The sequence below is a fragment of the Panthera tigris genome, chromosome C2 (genome assembly GCF_018350195.1).
Source record: "Panthera tigris isolate Pti1 chromosome C2, P.tigris_Pti1_mat1.1, whole genome shotgun sequence".
NCBI lineage: Eukaryota > Metazoa > Chordata > Mammalia > Carnivora > Felidae > Panthera > Panthera tigris.
In genome coordinates this window covers 54159172-54186267 of record NC_056668.1, presented here as the reverse complement: position 1 = coordinate 54186267, position 27096 = coordinate 54159172, and the positions used below count along the sequence as shown (strand labels likewise).

The 27096-nt window shown below is 39.1% G+C and overlaps 1 protein-coding gene across 7 annotated transcripts in view; it reads right to left on the bottom strand.

Annotated features, from left to right (window-relative positions):
• Positions 1 to 27096, bottom strand: part of BBX (BBX high mobility group box domain containing) — a 282646-nt gene that overhangs the window by 27568 nt on the left and 227982 nt on the right. For all 7 annotated transcript variants that reach the window (XM_042999122.1, XM_042999121.1, XM_042999123.1 and 4 more), the window contains 4 exons: positions 25026 to 25106; positions 9484 to 10492; positions 8353 to 8491; positions 4857 to 5005 (listed from right to left, as the gene is read on the bottom strand). In XM_042999122.1, the coding sequence (XP_042855056.1) occupies positions 4857 to 5005; positions 8353 to 8491; positions 9484 to 10492; positions 25026 to 25106 (1378 nt within the window). The remainder of the gene's footprint in view (positions 1 to 4856; positions 5006 to 8352; positions 8492 to 9483; positions 10493 to 25025; positions 25107 to 27096) is intronic.

Sequence of the window (27096 nt, the reverse complement as noted above, 5' to 3'; positions counted from 1 at the left end):
ATAAGGTAGGAAGTGAAAAGCAGAGAAGAGAGTTTCAGAAGCCATTGTTCAGAAACCAAAAAAATTGCCAATGGGGGGTGCTGGCCGGCTCCACTGGTAAAGCATGCAACTCTTGATCTTGAGGTTGTGAATTTAGCCCCACGTTGGGGGAAGAGATTACTCAAAAAAAAAACTGCAACAGTCTTTCACTAAACTACCACCTCAAGTTCTGATTCCATTTCTCTCCCGCATCGCCAAACCAAATTTCTTGAAGGAGGGTTTGAATCAGCTTCTACTTCCTTATGACAAAAATCACTTGTTGCTGGCATATAAACTAGCTTAGGACTCCACTTAAGTTTTTAGGCAGGATGGCCTGTAATTTGACAAAATCCATCTCCTTGGCACCTAACTTCATAGCTGGGTAGACAACAGAAAACCTCCGCCTGAGAGGATAAGAGCAGTGCCACAGAGACATTAACAATAAATAACCTTTCCAAAACATTAATGTTGTTCATGGTTAAGGAGCTGTAGTGACACAGGACACTTTGGGGGGTAAAGAGCTGTAGTGACACAGGAGCCAGTTCAGTATTAGCCTGTTATGATAAATTTTTAAGGTCAGCAGGTAAGGTGATTTAGTAAACCTTGCTTTTTAAAAACTGTTGTAGGGAACAAATGTTATGCATAACTCAAATGGTGGTGACTTATGCCCAGGTTCAATGGTTTCATGTCTCTAAGCTATAAAAAAAGCAGAAGTTTTATTCTAAAATTGGCTATCATTTTTGTAATAGACACAAATAATGAACGACCAATGAAACAATAAATTCCTTTGTGATAATTTACAGCTAAGTGCTCCCAGCTACTGGGCATGTGGATCTGCTGACTTGAGGAAGTCTGGGTGAGCCAGCCACAGTCAAGTTAGGATTCAACGAGGGGAAGAAGCTACCTCATCGAGCCAGACATGCATGCCTTGTGAAGGAACTCAGGATTATATTAGGTACACCTTTTACATCTGCAAATGTGCTATCCCCATGTTCCTGAAAACATCTGGTGGCAATGAAGACTCTCGGTTAACAGGGCAAAATACAGAGTTCTGCCCAACCTGGAAGCTATAACTTCTTGATAGGAAGGGCTGGGCTGGCTGACATCAGCACTAGGTCCGGTAACACTGAATGTAGCCTCAGTTTGGCTCAATCCCAAACAGGGGATTCTGTCCTCAACCTTTAATTTTATAAACCTGAGTCGTTTATTATCATTGTGATTTTTTAAAATTGAAAATCTTTAATCATTTGGAATTCCAATTTTAAAATATGAGGATCAACAGCATGTGTGATAATGGGCTAAGGAACAATGTGGGAAGATTGAAGATATACAGGGGAAAAGTGAAGTCAAGGGTCAAGCTGGGGCATAATTTAAACACTCTAAGTTCAAGTCAATTAACTTTTTCTTCATGACCCGACTTTGTCTGAAAATTACTATTCTGTACAGCACTCTGACTTCTGATACTTTTGTAAAAAGTGCTTCATAAATTAACAATATACTTAAAATAATGTGTCAAAACCTATCCCTTAAGTTACAATTAAATTTAGACTTCTAATTTAAAGCTTTTATTTGAATATATACAAGTAACTAAGGGAGATAAACCAGAAAACACTATAGGCCTGGGCTGCCTGAACTGAACTGTACCAGTTAGATGCATTACAACTTACTGGGTAATTTGTTCTTAGAAGCAAGGGAAATTCTTTTCCTAAGTCGTTATGCTCTGCCTACTATAATATAGCCTGAGCCCAGTCAGAGGAAGGTATCATTTAGTTATGTTCACCCTTTTCGCCCTAGTTTTCTTTTTTAAAGTGTATGTTTATTTTGAGAGAGTGCGCACGCACATGCGCGCGCGCGCACACACACACACACACACACACACAAAGCAGGGGAGGGGCAGAGAGGGAGGGAGAAAGAGAATCACAAGCAGGCCCCATGTTGTCAGTGCAGAGCCTGACTCGGGGCTCAATCTCACTGCGAGATCATGAACTGAGCTGAAATCAAGAGTTGGACACTTAACCAAGTTACCTACTTGTAGAGTCGTAGAGTTGTAGAGTTTCTGTTGTAGAGTTTCTGACAAGACCCAGTATACAGACATGAGGGACAGGGCAAAGATAGCGGAGGGGACAATGGACAAGGGAAAGAGAGTCTTTGGAAATGCAGATATAAATAAGGAGACAACTGGGAAAACAGAATCATAAACCCAAGCAGATACTATGTTGTTGAGATATGTGACTGTATAAATGCATACATACATAACCATTTCCTCTAGATACTACAGTTCAGAAAAATTCTATATATTTTACATAACCTTGAGTAGGTAAAAAACATACCTAGTATAAGGCAGGAAAAAAATATAAATGTTGAATGATAAACACGTAAGAAAATAAAGGCAAAATGCTAAACTGCTGAAGAAGAAATGAGGTTTCCTATGGACACATGCTCTTTTGCTAATAAACTAATGATTTCATACATAGTTTTGCTTTGAACAATTCATTATGCACAGATGCAAAGAGTCTAGAGTCTAAGAAAACAATCTCTATCCTCTAAAGATCAGGCAATTACAGCACAGCTGGTATGATAATTTCATTAATAACTTGTGGGACAGTGCACTGGTGGTGCTAATGCCAAATTACAATTAGTTACAAATACTATTTCTTTAGTTTGCTAAATAGAGAATATATCATTTAGTGTCTGTTTTATTTTAACTGCATTTTGCTCCATGAGTCAGAATGCAGAGCAAAATCTAAAGTCTTGAAAGACTTCCTACCCACGTAATTACTGATACACTGTAAGAACCAGTGACTTTGGGCTTGAGAGGCATAACAGAAGCGTTAAGATGATATTGTATGAAGTATAATCCAAAGCTCCAAAAACCTATTTCACATCAAAAGAAATACTGTTAATCTCAGCTGGGAGAGGAAAAACATATAACAGATAACTAAGACTCAAGAGAAGGTCTCATGAAAATAGATCCTAACTCAGGGTTTTATAGCTTTACAAAAATAAATCTATTGTTACATTCCCTGATAGATAATTTGGCCAGCTTCAGGGCTCGAAAATGAATGTCTCCAACTACCAGGAGTGGAGGAAGAGAATACATCCTGTGCATCAATCAATTAAGTTCCATTTTATTGGCTTGTCAGGTATTTATCAGTAACTTTGAATCCAAGAATTATGGGAGCTCATGATACCTGGCATCTTTGGGCTCATGGACTACTTTGCCTATTCCTAGATATCCCTAGGGCACAAAGATTGTCATTTCATTGGTAATCCATTACAGTGTTCAGCTACCTACCTGTCAACAAGGCTATTTTATTTCTTTCCTACTTATCTTGGAAGATCTCGATATAACCCTACTTTCTTTTCCCAGATGAGCAAACTTGGTGAAGCAACATTTCTTTTTTAGTTCTTTATTCACTAGACTTGTTTTTATTGACCACAGAGGAAAACCAAGCTAATTCTGAAATCACTTTTATGTTCCTCTCCACCTTTAATCACGAAGGGAGAATTTTCTTCAGCCATACAGATCTATCGTGAGATACAGATCACAAAGTGACTGTCCTCAGTTGTGTCAACTGTGGTGTCCAAAGAAGGTTTTAGGTCTAGAGGGAGAAAATTTTAATTTCTTCAAAGAAACTATAATTTTTCCTAGACCTTATATCGTCCCTCTAAATCCATGCAATTGTATCTGCTCATTAATATTTATCGCTGATTATCCACGAATGCTAGAATTTAGCAAGATTTATGTGAAGATATATATCATCTTGTATCTATCCATCCATCCATCTAAAATGCACACAAAAAGGGAAAGTATCTGATCTGACATGGAACAGGCAGGAGGCAGCCACTTGTACAGGGTAAATTACATCAACTCTTCCATCAGATCCTACAAGCAACAAAAACTCAGCCACACCAGTTCTTCATTTCTCCATTCACTGTCCTTACAGGAAGTGACTAAATGGGATGACGTCTTTCACATCTGTATGGAAAACTAGAGATACATTTTTCCCACCAGTTTTTAGACTGGAGTAAAATCAGAAGACAAGTTTCTCAATAAAAGCAATGCTGTCATTTTGGGTAGGACAGTCCTTTACTGTGCTTGAAATGTCCTGAGCAGGCTACTATGTTTAGAACCCCAGTCCCTGCCCCACATGTAAAGGTGGTCTCACACTCTTTACCACCGTTCTTTGAACTACAGTGTTGCCCTTGATGAATGCTGAGATCCACCCAAGTCATGCTGATAATATAAAAGCTCCCCTTATGTACAAGGGAAGATGGTGATATTCTTCAAAACGAATATGCTAAATAGCATTTTTCTAAACTTAATAAAACCAATTTAAAGGTATTGCCAGAGCATTATTTTCATTTGGTTCATACTGCCAGTAAAGAATGGAGTCTTCTTACTAGGCAAATAGAACAATTTCATAGTCCCAGAGTTCAACTTGTCAGATAGAGTGAATAGAAGGGTGAGGCTCGGCCAACAGTTTCTGCTCAAGAAAAGCTTAACATCTCCAGGTTAGAATTCTGAAGAGCAGAAAGTCAAAGACCATGTGTAACATTTTCAAAAAAATGACATATTTAAGGGCAAATGCTCGGGCTGGGATGTCAAAGAAGAGAGGCTGAGGAGGATAAGGAGAGAAAGAAGGGAGAGAGAAGTGAGGTGGGAGCCAAAACAACCCTGGAAAGCAAGCTAAAATTCTAATGGCTGCTGCCTCACTGCCTCAGTCTAAATCCAGTTACGTATCTAAAGGGAGTTGCAGAAGCTTAGAAGAGGGCTGAGATGCTGACCACACTGTAGGAGGACACATCTGTAGAGCACTGTAGAGCACACATCTAACCTTTGCTGGTTTTAGTCGGTTCCGAGGCCATGTTTCCAGTCTTCTTCTTTTTTCTTGGGACAGGTACACATTTCCGGTCAAATGTAACAGGACTGTATTGAGGGAGGCTGTTGAATTTCTTTTCAAATTCTTCGTCCAGCTTTGCTGAGCTAATAAGAGAGGGGGGATGCAATCAATCAGCACGTGACATAAATATTTAAACAGAAAATTATATGAGACCTATTTTAAGATACTCCATTTTAAAAACAGGGTCCCTGATAATTAGGGCACTGTTGATAAACTCTGTGGTAGGACAAAAAAAAACCATCTTTTCAGAAATGCTTGAAAAGATTTACCAGCACAGTTTTTTCAGTCAACTCACAAGAAAGGTTGTCTTGTTTGTTACCTTAGAAAAGCAGAGACATTATTTAAAATATAAGAATATTTTTGAAGTTCTCTCCATTGGCATGGACATTTTCCACTAAGTTCAATACAAAGCATATTCCATCCACACAAGTTTCTCATTGTAAAGATTTGTGTGTGTGTGTGTGTGTGTGTGTGTAGGCAAGTTTATTGGTGATGGGGTATCACCATCAGCATTTTTATAAGATTTACTTTTTAAAAACATATTTACTAACTAGTACTTGCTTAAAACATCTACACACAAAGAAAACACAAAAATTCTGAGGATCATAAAAACAAATTCTGGAGAGTTGACCAGGATGGCGTTAAACCACTCAACGACAAGGAAAGCCAGTTTTCAATGAACACACTGGCAGAGAGGCAGCACCACTTTCACGCAAACCAGGAACGACTGCAGAAACGGCACTAGCAAAGTTGGGAAATCCTTGGGCTGCTTCTGACGGTCTCGAAGGCCCCCACGCAACAATGGCAGCATGCCTGCTGGATCATTGGCTGGCTTCTGACTTCCACTTACTGAGACTTATTAACTAAGATGAAACCCAAACAGATGGGAGAAGCTGCAGCAGAATGGTGGCGCGTGCTGGATGGAGAATGGAAAGCCTTCTGGGGAGAGGGCAGCTTTGAGTCAACTCACAAGAAGCTAACAGCTAATGTGTTAGGCTGCTACCTACAGCATGTACTTGAGGTGTGTCCACCTAAAACTATTCTGTTTGGAGGAATATACACAAGTTGGGGAACAGAGACAAGACAGTCCGATAACCAAAGAATGGTCGATGGAAAAAGGCCACTAATTAGTTCTATCAAAGCAGGGAAGGTGGGCGCCTGGGTAGCTCAGGCAGCTAAGCGCCAATTTCGGCTCAGGTTGTGATCTCGCAGTTATGGGTTTGAGCTCCGTGTCAGTCTCCGTGCTGACAGTACAGAGCCTGCTTTAGATCCTGTTTCCCTCTCTCTGCCCCTCTTCACCTTCTCTCTATCAAAAATAAATAAATATTAAAAAAATAAAAAGCAGGGAGGGTGGTGGGGGTGATACTGCTTCATTAATAAAATCACCTTTTCTATCCAGTTAAAAAAGATTTGTAACTAATGGAAAAATCAGATAGTAATCAGATACTATCAGAAAGCTACCTATGACTTTTTCAGATAATCTGAAAAAATCAAAAGAAAATCATGAAAATGCGAGTTATAACTCGTAAGGTCCCTTGGAACTTTTTTTTCCTTGTCTTTTTTCAACTATAATAATCATCCACGGTTTTTTTTTGGGGGGGGGGAGATCTGTAAGATTAGAACCACCAATACTAAGTGAATTTTTCTTGGCAACAAATAGCATATTTTCTGTGATAAAAGGGGTTAAAATGCCTATTTAGAAATCTCAGAGAAGACTGATAGGAACTGGCATCTCATACTGCTCATCCGCGGTGTTGGTATATTCCAAACAAAGCAGACCCAGATAGTCTAATTCTGAAAGGCCTATGTATGTCAGCGGGGGTGGGAGTGGGGGGTTGGTGGGGGACAGGAAAGACCAGAGGTTCAAGACCAAAGATTTAAGCCTATAGGAAAACCACACTCCCAGTTACATACATGTGCCTTCCTTAGAAATTATTAAAACAAAAACAACCCATACACCAATCTCTTTTCAGAGATAGATTTTCAAAATATTGTTTCATTTTTCTTGTTCCTAAAGAAGATTGGTAAAAACACCTCTCTCACGGCTCTCAGCAGTTTCTAATGGAAGCATCAGAGACCTCTCTGCTGAGAGTCTTAATTTCTGCTTTATTTCCCCAGGATCCCATACTGTCTGCTCGAGACCTGCTCCTCTCTCAGTGAGCAGACCCACAGGGCACTAGTAGTTCTAGAAGATACAGAGCATTGGTACTGACACTCAGTGGTCACTTTTTAAGGAAATTTTGCATTTGAAAATATCATTTGACGATGATGAATATGAGAATTTTTATGTTATTATTTATAAGTTGAGTTTGTAAGCAAAACTAATTTGAACTACTTTGGACTTATAAAATATTAGAAAAGAAATACATAAAATTAAAAAAAATATCATCTGAGTAAATCATCTTGAGGAATTTAACAAAAGAAATAATTTCCAATCTCCCCTTTGTGATGACCTGGAGCCTTAGAATTACCGGATTTTAAAGCATTGTAACTTCCAAGGAAAAAACATATTGTTCCACTAACAGAAATGCAAATACTTATGAATAAACCAAATACTTCTGATCCATGAAATCTGCATACCTTTAAACACACTTATGAAAAAATATGGAAAATGTAAAAATGTACTTATTTCCATTCAATATATTCTTTTCAAATTGGGCTAATAAGAAATCTCGAAGGATTTTTAACAGTTTAACTGAATATGCAGATACCTTCCTCTTTATTAAGATTGGTATTAAGAGTCTTTGGAATAACACTAAAAATGAAGTAATTCTTAATGATTTTATCTCGATGTACATGCTATTGCTTGATATTGCATTTCAGCACATAATTAATGACTGAGTATTCTCTGCAGCAGAGTCAATCTAACATTTTTATCTTAGAGCAACAGAACATGGTTTCGACACAAATGGTTAGATAGAGGTCGAAGGATAATTTTATTTACCTTACCCTTTTGAGCTGTCATTATTTTATAAATATATGTGCATAACCTTTAGAAATATTAAACAAAGTATATATGGCAAGCAAAATGGCAAAATGCTCACATAAACATGTTTATGCTTAAACATGCTTACATAATATCCATTGTAAACCTTAGATGGAAAAATGCGTCCTGGCAATATTAAAGGATTTACGATGTCACAGCACTAATACATGGTGGGCCTCAATTCAAACTGAAGCCTACATCTCAAATCTACATACTATGTACTATACCTGAAATGCGAGTGGCACGGTCACTCACACAACCGCGTTAACAGCAGGAACCCTGTGGTACGCGGAGATTCTGTGCTCTCACTTGCTTGCTAAGACTGTAATAAGTGCAGAATGAATGAATACTCCAGAAGAAGCAGTTAGTGAATTAGGTTTACCTTGGAAAACCTACCACACTTGGTGTCTATGCAGTGTGCTGACTGTGCTCACAGACACTTACCCAAGGAGAGAATCTTCCTTTGGCTTGGTCTTCTTGAACTTCTTGCTCCCACTGGTCCCACTCTGATTAAACGTCCAGCTTTCTTCATTCCAACACCCTTCATGGTCAGAGGAGTTTCCTTTTCCTGAGCTTCGTTTCCCTAAGGGAATTTGAGAGAAAGAATATGCTTGGTATATTGGGATAAGGTTGCTTCACAAGTGAATTGTTGACCCCTTAGGTATCGTCCGCATGATGCTATTTGTAACTATTTCAGTTTTGGTGTCCCCTAAGCGATTCGTGATGGACCACCCTTAATAATACAACATGCAAAAAAAAAAGTATACAGCTATGGGATAAGTCTTCCTATCACAACTCAACAGGTACTGTGCATACTGTGTGACTCAAGAGACAGACTCACTACTATCACCTTTCCCATTAGAGAATCAGACTAAGGTGTAGAAGCCTTTGCTGGTGGGCACTATTAATGTGAATTTCCCTCAGATTTACTGGAATGATATCCCTGTACTCCCAAGGATCTTCATTCAGGGCTTGTTAGACCCATTTTCTCAGACATCTCTAAATTGGAATTTAGCTTGGCAAGAGGTAGTCCCCTAGCCAGATGCTGTATTTTAAAACAGATGAACTTATATAAAACACTCTGTGAAATAAAGGTATACACATTAACTGGTTTTATGTTTTAAACAGGCCTTCCCTTCAACTATAGTTTTGAATACCTACGGAGAGGGCTAGACAGATTATTTGCTTTTGGAGCCTACAGATCAACATTCTGCCCAACAGATTTGCTTGATTCAGGAAATTCTTTCCTTCAGTTTTAAAAGCCGTAAGAAATTTAAACATGTAGTGCTTATCTTTCAAAACAAGAAGCCAGCCCATACCAGGTTAAAAAAAAAGTTTGAATTATTTGAACACATATCCTGAGAACTACCTACAAAATGAGTATAAGATCTGCTCTATGGTGCTAGAAAACATGTAGGTAAAATGACACATGTATATGGTCTATAAACCATAAAGAACTGTATGAATATATTGTTCTGATGCCACATTGTTCTTTATGGTGGCTCTTCTCAATGAGTCTAAAGGAGGCATTCGCTACGTTTCCATATTCTTTTCACTTTTGTGGGAGTTACTTACCTCTGTCAACATTAGCTCGCAGAGAGGTGAGCATGCCTTCAGACACCAGGGTTTTATAAAGAGCACCTTTGCAAGACCTCTCAGATTTCCGGGAGCCACAAGTCTCTATTTTTCTGTGACAGTCACTCTCCTCAGGCTTGGCCTGTCCAGATAGGCTGGGTGGTAATGCATCCTCCGTGGGGGTCAATGGTTCTGCTTTTATACCCTCTGGCACCTCACCAGAAATGTTCTTGCTGGCAGAAATATTAATGAAATCTGGAGGTCTTGACTCTTTGGTGGTGTCTGAGGATTTTTCCTTTGACATTTTCTTCTCTCTTGATTTCACTTTTTTCTTTGGTGGCTTGGCATCCAAAATGCTTCCCTTGCCACTTGAAGATGTGCGGACCTTCTTGCGAGGGGTTTCTCCAAGTTTCTCGATGCCCCAGTCTCCCTTTGCAACGGCTTCAATGGTGTATATAACACTCTCAATGTCAGACTCTGAAGACTGCCTCTTTTTGCAAGTCTTCTTGGGTGTGGATTTATCATTTCCATGTCGATCCATTTTGCTTTTCTTCTTTTTCTTTTTTAGTTTCTCTGGTTTGTTTAATGCTGTGGGATCCTCAATGATCATAATTCCATGAGGATGGCACATATGATCCTTTCTACTGGGAACATCGCTTATTATTATCTTGCTACTGGCAGAATAAGAAAAATCAGGGAAGTGACTACATTTTTGATCTTCTTCTAGTTCTTCCTTTTTAATTTCTTTGGGATCTTCCATTTTTATATCCATTGTATCATCCATTCGTAGCTCCTCAAAATTTCTTAGTTCCTTAGAATCTCTTAAATTTTCCTTAGCTGATTTTTCAAATTCTGCTTCCTTCTGTGACCTGGCTTCATCTGTTTTCTCCATTTTTATTTCTCTTTGTTCCTTTCCCTTCTCCAATTCTTTAATTCTTCCACCATCTGATTCTTTTGCCTTCATTAGCTTTGATTCCTCCATTTTAACCCCCTCTGATGCCAGACACATCTAAACAGTTCAAACAAAAATGGGAGAATGACAAAATAATTTTTTTTTTGAAATACACTTGAAATTAGCTTAAACTTTAAAAGTCTATCCCTCTTTAAAGTAATCAAGGCAAACATTACAATAATCAGTCCAATTCTGCCAAACTAATTTAAATAACTCAAATTTTAAAAAGGCTGTAGGCATTATGATATATTCATTACACTTTACATAAGCATGTACTCAAATTCTCATTTTCCAGCTTCATCCGAAGCTTTTTCTATGAAAACATGATTTGGTAGAAAGAAGATGGGTTCTAGAGTTGAAAGACCTGAGTTTGAGTCTTAGTTTTGCTACTTGCTAACTCTGTGGCCTAAAATGAGACATTTCACTGTTCACTCCTCAGCTGTCTTTGTAAAATAAAAAGGATGGCAAGAATGATTGTCTCAGAGGATTCTGTGAGGTTTAAGTGAGAAGATATACTGATGCCAATACTGACTAAATAATCCCCAAAATGTTTAGATGTTTACCTTTTCTTTTTTCTTGGGGAAACGAGAAAAAGAGCAACATTTTGTACCTACCCCATTGAAGTTAGAAATGAGAAGATGATTCATTAAATAACTACAGAGGATTCTGGTTAATGAAAACAAAAACAAAAACAAAAACATTACAGGCCTCAGGCGCTGACAGATAACCTGAAGATCATAAAAGTGGTGAAAACTAAGTGGTGGTGTTTTTTGTTTTAAACTCATTTGATAGCAGACTTGATCTAATCTGAACTTACACGCCTGAAAATTCTGACCAGAACTAATGTGAAATTGCTTAACATCTTAATTCACATTTAACGTTGACTATTCATATGCTTTCGCTATCAGCATCTTCATGCATTTGCATTATGCCCTGTGGGAATTAACTGCATAGCATAAGATGCATATACTATATCATTTTTCTAAAATCTGAAAAATTCTGAATACTAAAACACATCTGGCAGCAATCTGGTTATGTTTTAAAACTCCCCAAATTTCACACATAGGACCTTACAGGAAACACTTGCCATCTTCCTCTCCAGTTCCCAGGTACCTCGAAAATTCAATCTAAAGCTATTTTCTGAAAGGGGAAATTGCAGCTTTTGTAAAATTCATTTTCAATACATGGACTTTCATTCATAAACATTCCCTGAAATGCTCCCAAGCGCCAGGCCCCAATGGAGGACCCTAAAGATACAAAGACCATTCTCTGGGTTCAGACTTAGTTTGGGAGGACATGGTTAAATGCATCAAGAAGGCTGGAATGATCGGTCAATATGGGACCTGTTATTGTTGCTTCTCTCAGGAAAATGGTAAAGAACATTGAAATTAGCCAGCATGCTGAGTACACTTGCTCCTTCTGTGGCAAAATCAAGATGAAAATCAGATGAAAAATCTGTGGAGATGTGGCACTGTGGTTCAGGCATGAAAACGGCAGTTGACGTGCCTGGACCTACAGCACCCCTTCTGCCACCACAGGAAGGTCTGCCACCAGATGCCTGAAGGGGATGAAAGACCAGCAGCGGAAGCTCCACCATGTGAAACACTGCCGGCCTATAATAAATGCCTTGATTTATGTAACCAAAAAACAAAAGAAGAATACAAAGATCAATAAGTTCCCCTCTCTGCCTCTGAGGATTCATCATGAGGCTGACGATGCTGATTAGGCCAAGGGCAGAACAGGAGTTCTTCTCCATTATTCATTTTACCAATTTTGTATTAGCAGCTTAGAGGAAAAAGAGTACTGGATTTTGCTGAACCCCCAAATCAAGCATAAGAGTTAGGAAACTGATTCTTTAAAAAAATTTTACCATTGTGTCAAATGGCAAATTGTCAGAAATGTTAATGTATATAAAACTCATTTAAAAAATTGTTTTAAATTAAATTTGAGAGAGAGAGAGAGTGCGAGCAGGGGAAAGGGGCAAAGAGAGAGGGGGAGAGAGGGAGAGAGAGAGGGATTGAGAATCTTAAGCAGGCTCCATGCTCAGTGTGGAGCTTGACATGAGGCTTGACCCCACAACCCTGGGATCAGATCTGAGCCGAAAGAGGCAGACGCCAAACTGACAGAGTCACCGAGGCGCCCCTAAAACTCATTTTTTAAATAGATAAGCCATTCAGTTAAATAGGAGATCCTCTTTTACTTCATTTTTCCCCTTAGTATTTTCAACGCATCTCAAATCTTTCTGTGAGAATTATAATTGATAAGCCTGAGAAGAAATTGCAGAAGGGTGAGAGGAGGCAGATTACGCACGTTAGAAAAAAATGAACATGACAATCTTCAGATTTTTTCACAGGGAAGATCTGAAATAGTATGGATTCACAATGGAACTATCTTTTTTGGGAAATCACGTAAGTTAACTTTTAGACCTTAGCAAGTAGTTACGAAGACTGAGAACTCCCCTTTAGCGAAAACTTACCAGAAGTAAGTTCAAAGCAAAAATGTTATTTTAATTCTGACACACTGACACATTTAATTCTCCCTGCATATTTTATTGTCGTTGGACAATGTGCTGTTTTTTCATTGATTTTGAAATGATTTTTATTTTCCTTTCTCGATTATCCTAGCCCTTCATGAAGAACTATCTTACATGGGGGCAGAGACAATACTAGTTCTGGAAAGAAGACTGGAAAGGCATCCTCAAGGTAAATTTTACGGTTTTTCAGCCACTGTCACTCTGGCGACCTTTAATAAGTCCCTGCAGGAGCCATGTCCCATAGAGGCACTGGGTTTTATAGTGGCATGCCAACAGTTTGTATTTGCATAGGTTCATCTGAGCAAACCTAATAATACTTTGCAAACTCCATTCTCTGCTTCAATATATTTCAAAATGATTCTCCTCATCACCCCTGATAGGATTCCACAGCTAGGAATGAAATGGAACAAATGCAGACATTCACTCTGGGGACATATTCCAGGAAATAGCATAATATTTCTTGTGGAGGTAATTACACCAGGCACTAGTCATGCTTTACTTCCTTGTTTTGGGCTCTTAAAAGTTTTTTTCTCCCACAAATAGACTATGTTAATCCTAAATTATAAGAAAAACAATTATATTGCTAGAAGTGAAACTATAAAAATAAAACAAATAACTCCGAGTCAAAAACTACAAATCATAAATCTCACTAACCAAAAACCCAAATAAACACAAATCAGACTCAGAGTTGGGTGTCATATTAGGTAATCTAATTTAACATTCTTCCCCATGTAGAAATTCACTTTACTACAATATTCTTGAGACTTAATTATCCAACTTTCTGCACAAAGACACTGACCGTATTAGAGGGTGGTTCTCTCTGAAATATTTAAAATTTGAGGAAAAAACTACCACTCCATCATACTAGTTGTTCTCTGAAGTCACATAAAGAATTCTGCTTTCTCTCATAGGACAGACTCTCAAATCTTAGGAGACAGATGTAAGTCTCTTCTCCTGGTATAATGTCCCAGTTCCCTTAACATGTAAGGCTTTCCGACCTTTCAAAAGTTGGGCCCCTCTTACCTAAATGCAGTATGGTGTCCTGAAGCAAGAACTGGGCTTTTGGGAAGTAAGTTGGGTTCAGGACGAAGTACCGCAGTGCTTGCCTAAGGCTAGAGCACTGTGGGCTATGTAACTTTGACTTGAATCCATATGAGGAAATAAAGGCTGAGAAATGGGGTAACAGGACATGCTCCACTGGGTTGTTGTGATGCAAAAGTGAATGAATGTGTGCAGACACAACACTTTACACATAAAGCTTTACAATGGTCGGGGAACATGGATTTAGCAATATCTTCCTTAGAGTAAGTTCCTAGCTTTCCCATAATGCTCTAGATGAGAAGTAGAACTGCATACTTGTCAGCTGATAGGAACATACTTATCTTCTAATGGGGCCCAAAGATGGATCTCCCCCGAGCCACTTTAAAAACAAAACAAAACAAAAACCAAGTCATACTTCTGGCTTGTATTGGGCCTGTGGTCAATAACCATCTTGGATTTCTTTACCCACCTAATTAGCTGGGAAGCTTGGTCTCTCCCATTCTATGTTTTTATAATTTATTTCTTGTATATAGTTGTGAGATTTTCCGTTTTTCCTTATAAAGTTTATCCTTTCCAACTCTGAATTACATTACCTTCCAGCTCTGTTACGGACACATTTGATAAAGTTGCATTTTATGTCTTCATCAAAATCTTTGGTAATGTTGACTAGAACATGGCTAAGGACAGAGCCTTCTGGCAGACTTTTAGAGCCCTTTCATCAATAAACTTCAGCAATCTAAGAATGTTTTATAATCCAATCTAAATTACCCCTGTTTTGTTCACAAGGACATGGTAAGATTATCTGTCAAAAGTCTTGCTGAAATCTGGACACAGTATGCCAACAGCATTTTCAGCCAATTTTATAACCATACCAAATATAAAATGAAAATGGCTTGTATTCCAGTCAGTCTAACTAGGCAAACAGAAACAACTTAAAGCATATCCAGCAGGAGGAATTTAATGCAGGGAACAGGTTGGTTACCCAGGTCATAAAGAACTGAGACACCCAAATAGGAGGTTGGTGAGGCAATCCAGAGATTAGCAACAACAGGAACAAATGGGGGAAGGCCTCCAGAGGAAGGCAGAACCATGGTGGGCCTAACTAGAGGAGCTCAACACATAGAAGAGATGTTACCTTTGCTTTGCCCCCACCCCTCCTCACCCCTTCCCTGCACATCCTGGCTATTCTCTTCCCCCCATTCCACATTTTCCCACCAGAGTCTCCCACTGGCTGGACCCAGCTGGATATCAGGGGACATAGGCACCCAGAAAAGGCAGTCTACAGCCACCAAGGATATGAACTGTCATGCAGGGCAAACAGACTCTGGGAGAGCACCCAGTTTTTACCTTCTTTTCTGTGAGATCAAACATTTTATTAGAAATAATTCTCAAAAGCCTCTAGGAATTAACAGTCTATATTTCCACATAAAATAAACAGCTTGGGAACAGCTATGGATGTAGTAACTCTTAGAAGATGCCATCACTCTTAGATATGAGCAAATTCTACATCGAGAAGCTATTCCAAAAGGGAGGGATGCTGGAGCCAGACTGTCTAGGACTGCAGACTGGCTCTGCCTCTGATTTGCTAATTTTCTATAAACGTTTCTGTGCCTTAGTTTCCCCATCTATAAAACACGGATGTTAATAGTATTTCTCTTAGGAATACTGTGAGGTTCAATGAGTTGGACATGTACAGCACTTAAAATAGTGCCTAGTTCACAGCAAGAATAAATGTATTCTGACAACCATCCCTCTATAGCCTTGTGCCATATAGAATAAATCTTAGCTTCTGACAGTAGTAGAATTAGTCTTATGGATATCATTGGTGGCACGTCACGGCCCTGGTACACTAAGTACTTTGCTTTGATTTTTTCATTCTATGGTTGAATGATTCTGTAATTGGGGAAAAAAACATAAACAACAAAATTAGATGCAGGAGATCTTAAATCAGTTACCTTTCAAGAAGTTAGTCTCATTAAACATATAGTTAAGCTCAGTTCTACTACTGGGTACAAACATCTACTTTCATCTACTTGAGTGCATTTATCAACTAACTTTAGTGGGGCTTACGAAACTGCATACAAACTACATTCTGTTCACATGCATGGACATGCATACAGATAAGCACACGGTGGACACAGAGGAGCATAAATCAGTGTGAACCCAGGTGAATAAAACTGCACTGTGGGACGCACAGAATTAATGTCTGTTATTAATTAGTCAAGTTGCCCTTAATAGAGGGTTGGTTGTTAATCAAGACTTGAAATAGAATATGCCTTAGTAAATGACAATTTATTCTTTTATTATTATTTTAAATTGAACAATAAACTTCTTTAAGAGTGAGGATGTAAAATGTCTGCAGGACACCTTCTAGATCGAATTCCCATGGCTGTATTCCAAGAAGTCAGAATGCTAATGTTTTAAATCAAATGCCTGGCATAAATATTTGATATCTACGGTCTATTCCCTCAGGCACCATATTTTTTATAACTGTAACTCAGGGGGCACAAAATGGATCCTGTTCACCTCTGTACTCTCCTCCAAGAATATATCCTAGTACCTTTCAAAAAGAAGGCATTTCGTAGATAATTGTGTTGAATTGAATGGTTCATTAGTTCTGAGTCTAAAATGCAATCTGATTCATACCAAGAAAGTTACCTTACAAGTCTATAAAAAACAATGTTAATTAGGACCACGCTATTGCTTGGCCTAGACCAGCATTCACACTGTCCTTACTTATGCTTCCCAGGAGCACCAGTGAGAATTAATCACTAATATTGTAGTTTTACTTTGATGACTGAAACCTCACTGAAGTTTCTCACTGTTTTGTGTAGTCAGAATGGCCTGTCAGTGATGAGCTGGAAGAAATGTAACTTACCCCCAAAAGAAAAATGAAAATGAGTATGTTGAAACTGGAGATTCTAAAGGATGCACATATTGGACAGACATATAAAAATCACCCTCTTCAAAATTATTACAAAGAAAAATTTCAGTAGGAATATTGAAGAGGTGAGATAAAATGTGCAGTGGAGGGATTATTTTTTATGTTCCTGGGTTCAAGAAGATTGCCATTTTCAGTTCAGGTAAGATTGTGCCATAGGCTCGGGGTTGCTATGGGGGACTACAGAGACATAATAAATCTGAGTTGTGACAAGCTTTTACCTCTTTGAATCAAAAGACATTTTAAAATGTGTTCCTTTCTACAAATGTTAAGATATTGATTCATTTCTTTAATGTGTTCTGCTATAAAAGACAGTGAAATGACCAGCAAAAAATAATTAATCATGTGTACTAGATAAGAATAATACCACAGAAACAGATGCTCTTTAACTGGTACAAAGGAATGGGTAAGTTGCTCCAAAATGTACCATACTATTACACTCTTAATTATCTTTTGTCTTTCATTGTCTATTGTAAAGGATCCAGCTCGATTAAAAGCAAGGCAGTGTGAAAACAGAGCCACTGACACTAATCAAGAAGTTTCAATTTCAAAATCTTTGCCTTTTAGTACAAAATAAATGTTTTGCAGCCAAGGTATGTTTACAATCATTTTGTACTGGCTTATTATCTGCCAAAACAGTGTAGACATAACCCTAGGATGGCATTTAGCAGTGTTTTCCAAGATGTGCACTTCTCCCATAATTAAATAAAATCAGAATGTTATTGCCATAAACATACACTGGCTGATGGTCTCAGAGAATAAAGAATAGCACTGCTGCTAAGAAAACTCAATTTTCTTTATTATAAAAGATAACTGGTCACAGAACAGTGGTCTAAGCATCTCTCAACACTGAAATCTGAGCATATTAAGTAGTTTTCTATTTGGTTTGCAGAAACACGACCAGGTGAAAAGGTGGCTTAAATGTTTCTCTTTACTCACTATTTCTTCAGAAATTATACCCATTCTGAAGACTCTAGATGGGGTGGGGTGGCCTTTGTTCCATAGGCCATCTATTAAAGTCTCCCCCAGAAGTGTTAAAGGAAATCATTAGGAGAATTCCTATATTTCAGTTCCTCCAAAAATAAGTTAATGCAATTGGGAATGAAATGAAAAGTTTTAGGATGGGAGTTTTCTAAAAATGACTCACAACTCTGCCTAAAAAGCTATGGAAAGAAATATACCACTTGAAAAAAAAGACCCCCTCAAATATATCATAGGTATTGGGATTCAGTTATATGACAGTAGCGTAGGAGGGGCTGAGCTGAGAGAGCTGTGTGCCGAGATTCCAGGTTTCAGGGGGCTATGAGGAGGAGGTGGGGATACTGCATGTCAATAGTATGTGAGGACACACAGAAAACTGAAATGGAGTCACCTTGGTCAAACACCACCCATACCTGGTAGTCGGGAATGCTAATGTGATTGGAGGGATGGCATTTCCTACAGTTTTCAATGATCTCTATAATTCTATCATAATTCAGCTTTTCTTAAAATGAGCCAACATCCTTCCTAGGACCTTATTTTTATAGACACCGGAATAAATTTGTCTTTATCTACCTATTTGGTTTTAATTGTAAGTGTTTTTTACAAGTTAGAATGTAAGGAAGACTAGGCAGTCAAGGTGTCTGAAAATGTCATCATCTTTTTTTAATAAATAGGGTTAAATAATGTTTCCAGTTCCCTTGGAAGCACCAGATCTGCAATCTTGCTTTTTCATACATGAGGAGTAGGAGTATATGTGGAGAAATCCAGCACCCTTCCTTCAACTTAACCTTAACACATTACTAGTTTCATAAACTGAAGTAAAGAAGTAGAACTCAGAAAATGGGTACCACAGACCAAATTCAGCAACCCTGTGGTGACTGTTCTCTACCCTTCTTCCTTTTGTGCTCAGAGAATATGGGCCTCTGGCTTTCCAAAGTCGACCATTTACCTTAACAAACCCCTCTCTTTTTGACTCTTTCAGTATTGGATTTCTTCAGTTGTCCCCACCCCTAGGCATCTTTCATCTCCTCTTTTCTGCTGGTGGGGCTTCCTCTTCGTTCACAAACATCCGGGCTTCCTGAAGTAGGGCTCCGATCTTCCATTCTTCTCTGGTGCATTCAGGTTCAGAGCTGGGGCCATCTCCAGCTCCCCTTTCGCTTTGCCTTTCACGTGGACCCAATCATGGAATCCAACTAAATCCTCTGTAGCATCCCTGGTGTCTGTTTCTACAGCCCATTCCCACTGCCAAACCACCCCTCCCCAATCCTGGCTCTTATCGTCTCACACCTGGATGTCCCCAGAAGTTTTCCACTCCACTCTACACATAGCTGCCAAGGGAGTCTGCTTTCCCACTGTGTGCCCCTGCCCTAAATCTCTTCTTGCTCCTCATGGTCTTCAAGCACAAGTTTCTCTGCTTTACACTAAACACTCTCCCAGTTCTGACTGCAGCCACACTCCACCTTCCACAAGTCTCTTAGCACAGCCCACTACTCCTGCCCGTCTGATCTCATCATCCGCCTACCTCATGCCTCCTGCCTCTACCCCTTTATCCCTTTGCTGTATCTCTCTCATCTCTCCATTTGATTATGCAGGTCACAATCTGCACTGTGTGCGGGTATAAAAGGGGGAGGTGCACGAGGGTAGGTGGATGCTGGCAGGGGCTGCTGGCCTCAGAGCCAGGGCTCCGGAGGGAAAGGAGAGCACAGTGATGGTGTCTTTAAGGGGGAAGGCACTATCGGCTCTGACCAATCGTTCTCATGTGGGAAGGTTGGATCAGTGTCTCTAGATTGTCTACATTTTCATGAGAAGTCAGACATTTATTTGAAATCTCCACTTTTAAAATATTAGCCACTAATTGAAATGTAGAATATAATACAGGTCAACAAATTGGGTGCCCCCGAAAAAGCATCTCTGCAAGTTAAATGTGGCCCAGAGGCTGCTAGTTTCAACCCCAGTTTCTAAACAAGTCTTTCATCAAGAACCGTCTTCGTGCTCTCTGTGCTGGGTCCCCATGGCACTCCTGCTAGTATTAATTCTCCCTTTCTTGTCTTCACAAATTCACTTTGTATATCATTCGACACAAGTAGAGCCTTGTCATTTCACCGCATGGTTCCCTGTGAAACCATTTGCACACTTATTTCTCATCCCTTAACTTTTTGTATCTTATCTCTCTGCAACTGGAGAAGAAGTTCTTGGAGGACAGGAGTCCTACTCCATAATTTCCTCTCAATATCTTCCAAAGTATATTCACAAACAGGCTCTTACTTATTTAAGGGTGTAAGATGTATCTTGGCAGTTTCAAAAGTACAGACACTTTTTAAAAAGGAAATATCAGCTCCATTTCTTTGACAGCAGTCTGGAAAAATCTGTCATCTTATTCAGCCATACACATATATGTGTAGGAGTAAGCTGTCTTCCATAGAGCCTTCTATAATACGCAAAGTCCTATAACAAGCAACTTGCAGAGTCTTTTACATTCATCTAAAACAAGGAGACAGAACAGCCCAGTGTGGAAGAGCCTGGGTGTGGAGACAGATTGCCTGGGTTTCTACTGAGGCTCCAACTTCCTGTCCACATGACCTTAGGCAAGTCACAAAACCTCTCTCCCCTTTTGTTTCCTAATGTATACAAGAGGAACGGTGATAATACCTATCTCAGAGTATGTGTGTGAAAATTCAATGAGTACATATAAAATACTTAGGAAAGTGCCTACCACATAGCAGAGAATTAAAGTCATTATTATCTTAAGTTAGGTAATACAACTGATTTTCTGCTATTAAAATTTAAACTCTATTTTAAAGAACACATAAAATTATTTCAGAAAAAGAAGAGTAAAACCAAAGAATAATATTTTTAGGCATATGCTTCGGCGTCTCATGGCAACTCTCCAACACCAAAACCGCACCCGGAGGCAGAGTGTGCTCATACCACTGACCTTAGGAGGTTCACAAGCAGGTTCCCAGCTTACCCTATCACAAGAAACAGTATTCGTACATCCATATGCAGGTAACTTTAGCAGCCTCACGGTTATGGACATGGAATGGACCCTTAATAATTACCGCTTATTGGAATAAATGAATCAACTGTGTATTTTATTATACTAGGCAATTTTGATACCAGAGATCTTTTAAGTGTAGAATTTTCTTTCCTAAAATATACAGGGAAAGATGTGTCTGTGTGTCCTCCAACTATATAGCAGCTATAATACACAATCATCTCCGGGGAGATGCTTTGCAACTCTTTGCATGATCTGACCTAATTAATTTCAAAATGAAAGGAAACACATTATAGTACCTGCACCAATTAAACAACTGATTAACTGAACAGTACGAACCTCATGGAGGTTCAAACATAGAGGACTGTATTTTTTTTCTCAATTCCCTGACCTCAGCAGCACTATACCAACTCCGTTCTTAGCTGGAGTGGATTCCTGAAAAATACCTGGAACAGATCCCAGAATTGTCAGGTCCCTCTCAGCTATTAAAAATCCACCCAGCTTAAAATGCCAATCAAATGCCTGAAGCAGGGCCTTCCCCAGGGCATCTCCTGGCTATGGGGTCCAAAGAAATAAAACAATGCCAAAACCAAGAGTGCAGGCCAACCCAAGTCTCTTTGTGTCTGTTGCCAACTTCCTCCAATTTTCTTTTTGCCGGCTCACGTGGGTGTAGGGCACAGCAATAAGAACATGCCTAAAATATTTCTTGCTTCTCACCAAGAAGACACTTCTTGCAAGCAACAGCCCCTATACTTTTGGGAGGTCTACTATTCAGCTCTCCCCTTGTGTCAGCTTGTAGGAATAGAGGTGGGGTAGGGGGAGAGGTTAGTTCCTGGGCTGGTTGCTGGCCCTTCCCTTCACGAGTTCTAAAGCTTCTGTAAAAAACGGGAGAAGCAATAGTGGAGGCAAAACTCACTGCCCATGGTTATGCCTGTCTTTTTCTATCTGTTCCTGCTAACACTACAAAAGACTGAATGACCTTGTCAGGGGATGCCAAGGGCAGGGATGATATACAAATTATTTAAGAGGCAGGGATGCAAACTGATCAGAAGGGATGTGGTCCAGGGGCTGGAACAGGTCCTGCAGACCCCTTGCAGTGTCCTCCAGTTGCTGGAAGGATCAGGGGAGCCCAGGGATGCTGGGGAAATTGCAGCAAGGGTGCTAGGGGGTTTGGGTCCTTTTACTAACGACGGGAAGTGCTTGGTAATGTTAGTACCAGGACAGCTGTACTGGTGGAAACTGACTGAACATCACTCCTACCTGTGGGAGCTCTTCAGTGTCCTGAGCGAAGCTGTCTCTAAGTGCGTATTTCCTAATGAGAGAGGCTGCCCCAGGCTTGCTCTCTGCAACCCCCCCCCCCCCCCATGACTGTCCCACGGCCTCTTGCCTGATCACACTGAACTATTTTCTATTTGGTCACATGACCTGTGGAAACTCATGCATTTTCACAATACCAAAACAGAGAGTACAGCAGGGTATTCCAAACCTCTCCTTGCTGCCAACTTCCTCCAGCTCTTTTCTCACCTGGTCAGACAGGTGAAGGGCACAGCAATAAGTCTATGTCTAAAACACTTCTAGCTTCTCACCAAAGAATGAGAAGACACCTCTTACAGATACACCCCAATTGGGAACAAATTTTCTCTTAGAGCTGCCTTCACTTTGTTTGACAGGGAGCAGGGATGAAGAGTGAAAAGCAATTCCTTCCTTCTCTCTTCAGGACAGGGAGGAAAATCAAAATATTCCAGATGACTGGATAGTTTTTGATAGCCACCTGTGCACTGACGACTTACGGGCTGGGATAGGAATGAGAGAACCCCCGGAGGGGTACGTGGGATAGTAGCTGGATTGGACCATCTCTTTAGAAATCCCAAGAGAAGGATCTGGCCCAAATTGAAGATGGCTTCCTGGCAGATTTCCTTTTGAAATGCATAAATTTAAAGCTGTTCTTTCATAGTTCAGACAGTAGCACCAATTCTGGGCAAGAGGAAAAATCTTCCTCTGTATCCTGTTATACTTATTTGAAGAGGCACCCAAAATAATTAAATATTATATGCAGTTTAAGAAAAATGAATATCAAATATACATGGAATAAAAAAATTGAGGAAGCATATTTCTATTGGTGATTATTTGGAGATGCTGATTAATCCATTGTGCATATATTTATGTTTAATTAGAAACTGGGTAGGATTTAGAATGTTATTCTAAAACACAGTCTATTAGCATTATGGCATCATATTCATGTGGTGCAAATAATAATGTGAGAGGATTTTCTTGGTAAACTATTTTTTAGCGACCCTGTTTTATCAAAAGCATATATTTTTACTCGGATGTTATAAGAAACTAAGTCTGAGTATAAGCTGATTTGCTATAATTGGAATAGGCTTATTGCAGTCATTTTACCCCTTTAAAATTATGATACCAGCATTCAAACATCTGTTAAACCATAGCATCTGTTTCATATTTGGGATGCATCCCTACAAATTAGAAGAATGTTCTTTTTAATGAGCTCTGATTTAATAGGGAATCCTTTTTTTTTTATATAACTGTTATGTGAAAGAAAGAAAATGAGAAGACAAAAATCATCTCTTGCACCCTCCATACTAAAGTACCTCAAAGGTCCATACATTTCAAATATAAAACTGTTTCATGAAGATATATGAATATGAAAGTGCACATGCGTGTGCACACACATACACACACCAGGAAATGCAGAGAGGGCCACACATTCTTATTATTCAAGAAAAATAATCACTTCTTTCAAAAACATTGTCTTGCCAATCTATAGGGTCTTAAAAATACCAGATAAATTCATACCTCGTAGTGCCTCTGTTTACTAAGATTTGTTTGCTCTAACTCCAAAGGCATACGTGTTGCCAGGTCATTATCATTTCAGTTCTATCTGAAGTAGTACTTGCCACTGACTCACTCAGTTCTTTTTAAACTATTCCCTATGGTCTCTGGAAGTTTTCTAGTCATTTGGAGACCTCTATCTGCATCTGATTTTGTCCTATAAGAAGCATGTCAGCTTAATGTCAGACAACAAAGGGTTCATGTGTCCCACTGTTAATATACTTCTTTACTGTCTTAGGCCTTTGACCTTTGTGTTTTTCTATTTCTAATGTGGAGATGGGTAGACATTAAAAGCTTAATTTAAACATGTTTAGAACTCCTAGATTTTAATGATATAAGCTACCATAAAATTTAGAAGATAGGCTGCCCCATTAAATTTAACAAACTACAAAGGATTTATAAAAAGAAGGTATCACTCACATAAAATGAAAAAAAAAAAAAAAAAAAAACAACTCAGAAGGAACTCATTGGAAGGAAGCCAGAAAAATGAGAGAAAAGAAAAAGTTTAATGTAAGAGATTTCTGGTCACCCATCTTGTACCTCCTAATTTGTCTCACCAAAAGAGAAAACGGCTACTGCAGTGTCCCCAGCACTGACGACGTTTCTTTCACAAAAGAAAGGCAGAGCGGTCACAGGTAGGCGGAGGCAAGCATGGTAGGTGCCCACCCCAGCAACAACTGCTTCTGGCACCTTTCTTGCCAACCCATCCCCCACCAAGCGAGGGTTCTGGCCCTCACAGATTTATGAAAGCACATTTACCAAAGGAACAGCAGCATTTTATATCCATTTCACAACAAATGTACAGCCGATAGGTGTTACAAAACCAGATTTGGAGTCATTTGAGTTCTTCACTAAAAAAACACCCCCAAATTTAAACATCGATGACCTAGTTTAAAAGTAGTGTCTTCTTGGAATTTATAGACACTATAAGAGAATCAGAGAAGAGAAAAATGACCCAGGCCATTCTTCTGGGTTTAGGCTAGACTTACATCACCAGTCTGAGACAAAAACTGACCTTATTTGACAATACTAACCTGTGGAAAAAGATTGTGGCATTTTCTTGAGTACCCTTTTCCAATGCTTAATGACTTTTAGTAGCAAAACTCCTTTTTTACCTCCCATGGTTGAAAATGAGATATAACAACACACTTTATGGTCACAGGGGATAGGGTACAGTTTAAAGAACATTGTTATTATGAACTTTTTCCACCTCTGCAGATCTTATCTCCATATACTCTTAGAAACTTGCCTCTGCCAGTTGAAAGAGTGCAGATTTTCCATAGCGTTTCACAGGTTCTGCACCACCCAGCTGCGAAGTGTTTGAAGAAATCTGTATTGAAAATAATTCACATAAAGGATATTAATTGTGTCATCAGAATCTTTGCTTCTCATTCATACACATTCAGGAACTTTCTTTAGTTTACGAGAACATCATTGTTCCCAAGTACCAAGTAACTTTAAAGATGTCATACTTGGAATTATAATTTTGAAACCAACTTTGGTGAACAACATCAAAAACAGTAACAAAAACCAGGTGTGGCTTGGACAGCTGTTTAATGACAGGAGTATTGTCTTGTACACTCCAGGCTTTAAACTCTACCACTTAAAACAAGATTTGCATTTCCATTTCCATATAAACACCAACTCATCAACTGACCAAATATGAGGGATTTAGAGTCATTTTGTATGCACCGAAGTGACTAATTTTTTTAAGGAATATATTTAGGATCTCTAAAATTATTTGGGAAAGATAGCATCATTAGTCAACAAACATTTTTTATATAATTATTTTTAATGTGTATTTATTTTTGAGAGAGAGAGAGAGAGAGAGCGCGCACAGAGTGGGGGAGGAGCAGAAACAGAGAGGGAAACACAGAATCTGAAACAGGTTCCAGGCTCTGAGCTGCCAGCACAGAACCTGATGTGGGGCTCGAACTCAGGAATGGCGAGATCATGACCTGAGCCGGAGTCAGATACTTAACCGACTGAGCCACCCAGGTGTCCCTCAACAAATATTTTTTTAAGAATCCAATATAAATGTCGTAGGCAATACGAAAGGAACTGGGGAAGCCAAGAATTTTACAGAAAACACTAGCCCTGGCTTTGAGAGAATACTCTAAAGTACACACAAAGACTGAAAATCAAGACCACAAATCTAAATAAGTTATACAGTTAAGGCCTATGCTGAGGCACAACATATCCAACATTGTATCAACTGCATGTTCTTTTGCAAATTTGGCCAAACAGTGGCCAGGCACTGATAACAACGAACTGCAATGTCCTTTCTCATTTTTATATGAAAACTTCATTTTCAACTTCTAGCCTAACTCAGTAAAAAAAAAAAGCTGAGAACATACATTCTTAAGGATCTTTACAAATATTCTTCTTCCTGGAGAAGTTCTGTCATTACAGCAGCTAGCTATGGCTTAAGCATTTCATATTCCTCATGATTCTGAATTCTTCCTCAGTTTAAGATAGAAGTATTTCTCAGTTCAGTTTAGCAGGCACTCCTGCCTGCTGAGTGTATCCTCACAGGTGACCCCAAGTCCCACAGGGGATTCTGTGGAGCCATCAGCTCTGGGAGAGACTGGGAGCTTGCTGCTGAATGGAATTCTTCCTAGAATACCGGCTGAACGAGAGGCTTTTGTCGAGGAAAATGTTTAACAAGCTACCTGGGCCATTTAGAAGAATTTAGTTTATGGAAATTTTAGGCACTTTTTCTTCCTAGGTACTATCATTTTTAACAGTTCTTTACAATTTATCCCAACTAAATTTTTATGTTTTATTTATTTTTGAGAAAGCACACACAAGTGTTGGAGGGCCAGAGAGAGGGGGACAGAGGATCCGAAGTGGGCTCTGCACTGACAGCAGAAAGCCTGATGTGAGGCTCGAACTCACAAACCAAAACTGTGAGATCATGACCTCAACCAACTGACTGAGCTACCCAGGCACCACCAAACCACTTTTCTTTTTAAAGAAAATTAACTAAATGGGGCTCAATCTTTCTAAGTCTGGAATCTTTTCTTCTACCTAATTTTTCTCTGATGTATGCCACTTCTACTTTTTCTAGACAAGATGAATTTAATAAATCACCTTATCACTGAACTAAGAGAAATGGACACATAATCACCACCTCCCAATTACTTGAGGGAATGAAGTACTAAACATACAGAATTGCCAGCGTCTTGAACCTAGGCTGTATAAAAGAAAGAACATGACTTTTGTGTCAGACACACCTTCATTACTTTTTGCTCTGTCAACTTAAGCAAATTGAGTCTCATCTACCTCATCTTCAAAACAGAAACAATAATACCTGTCCC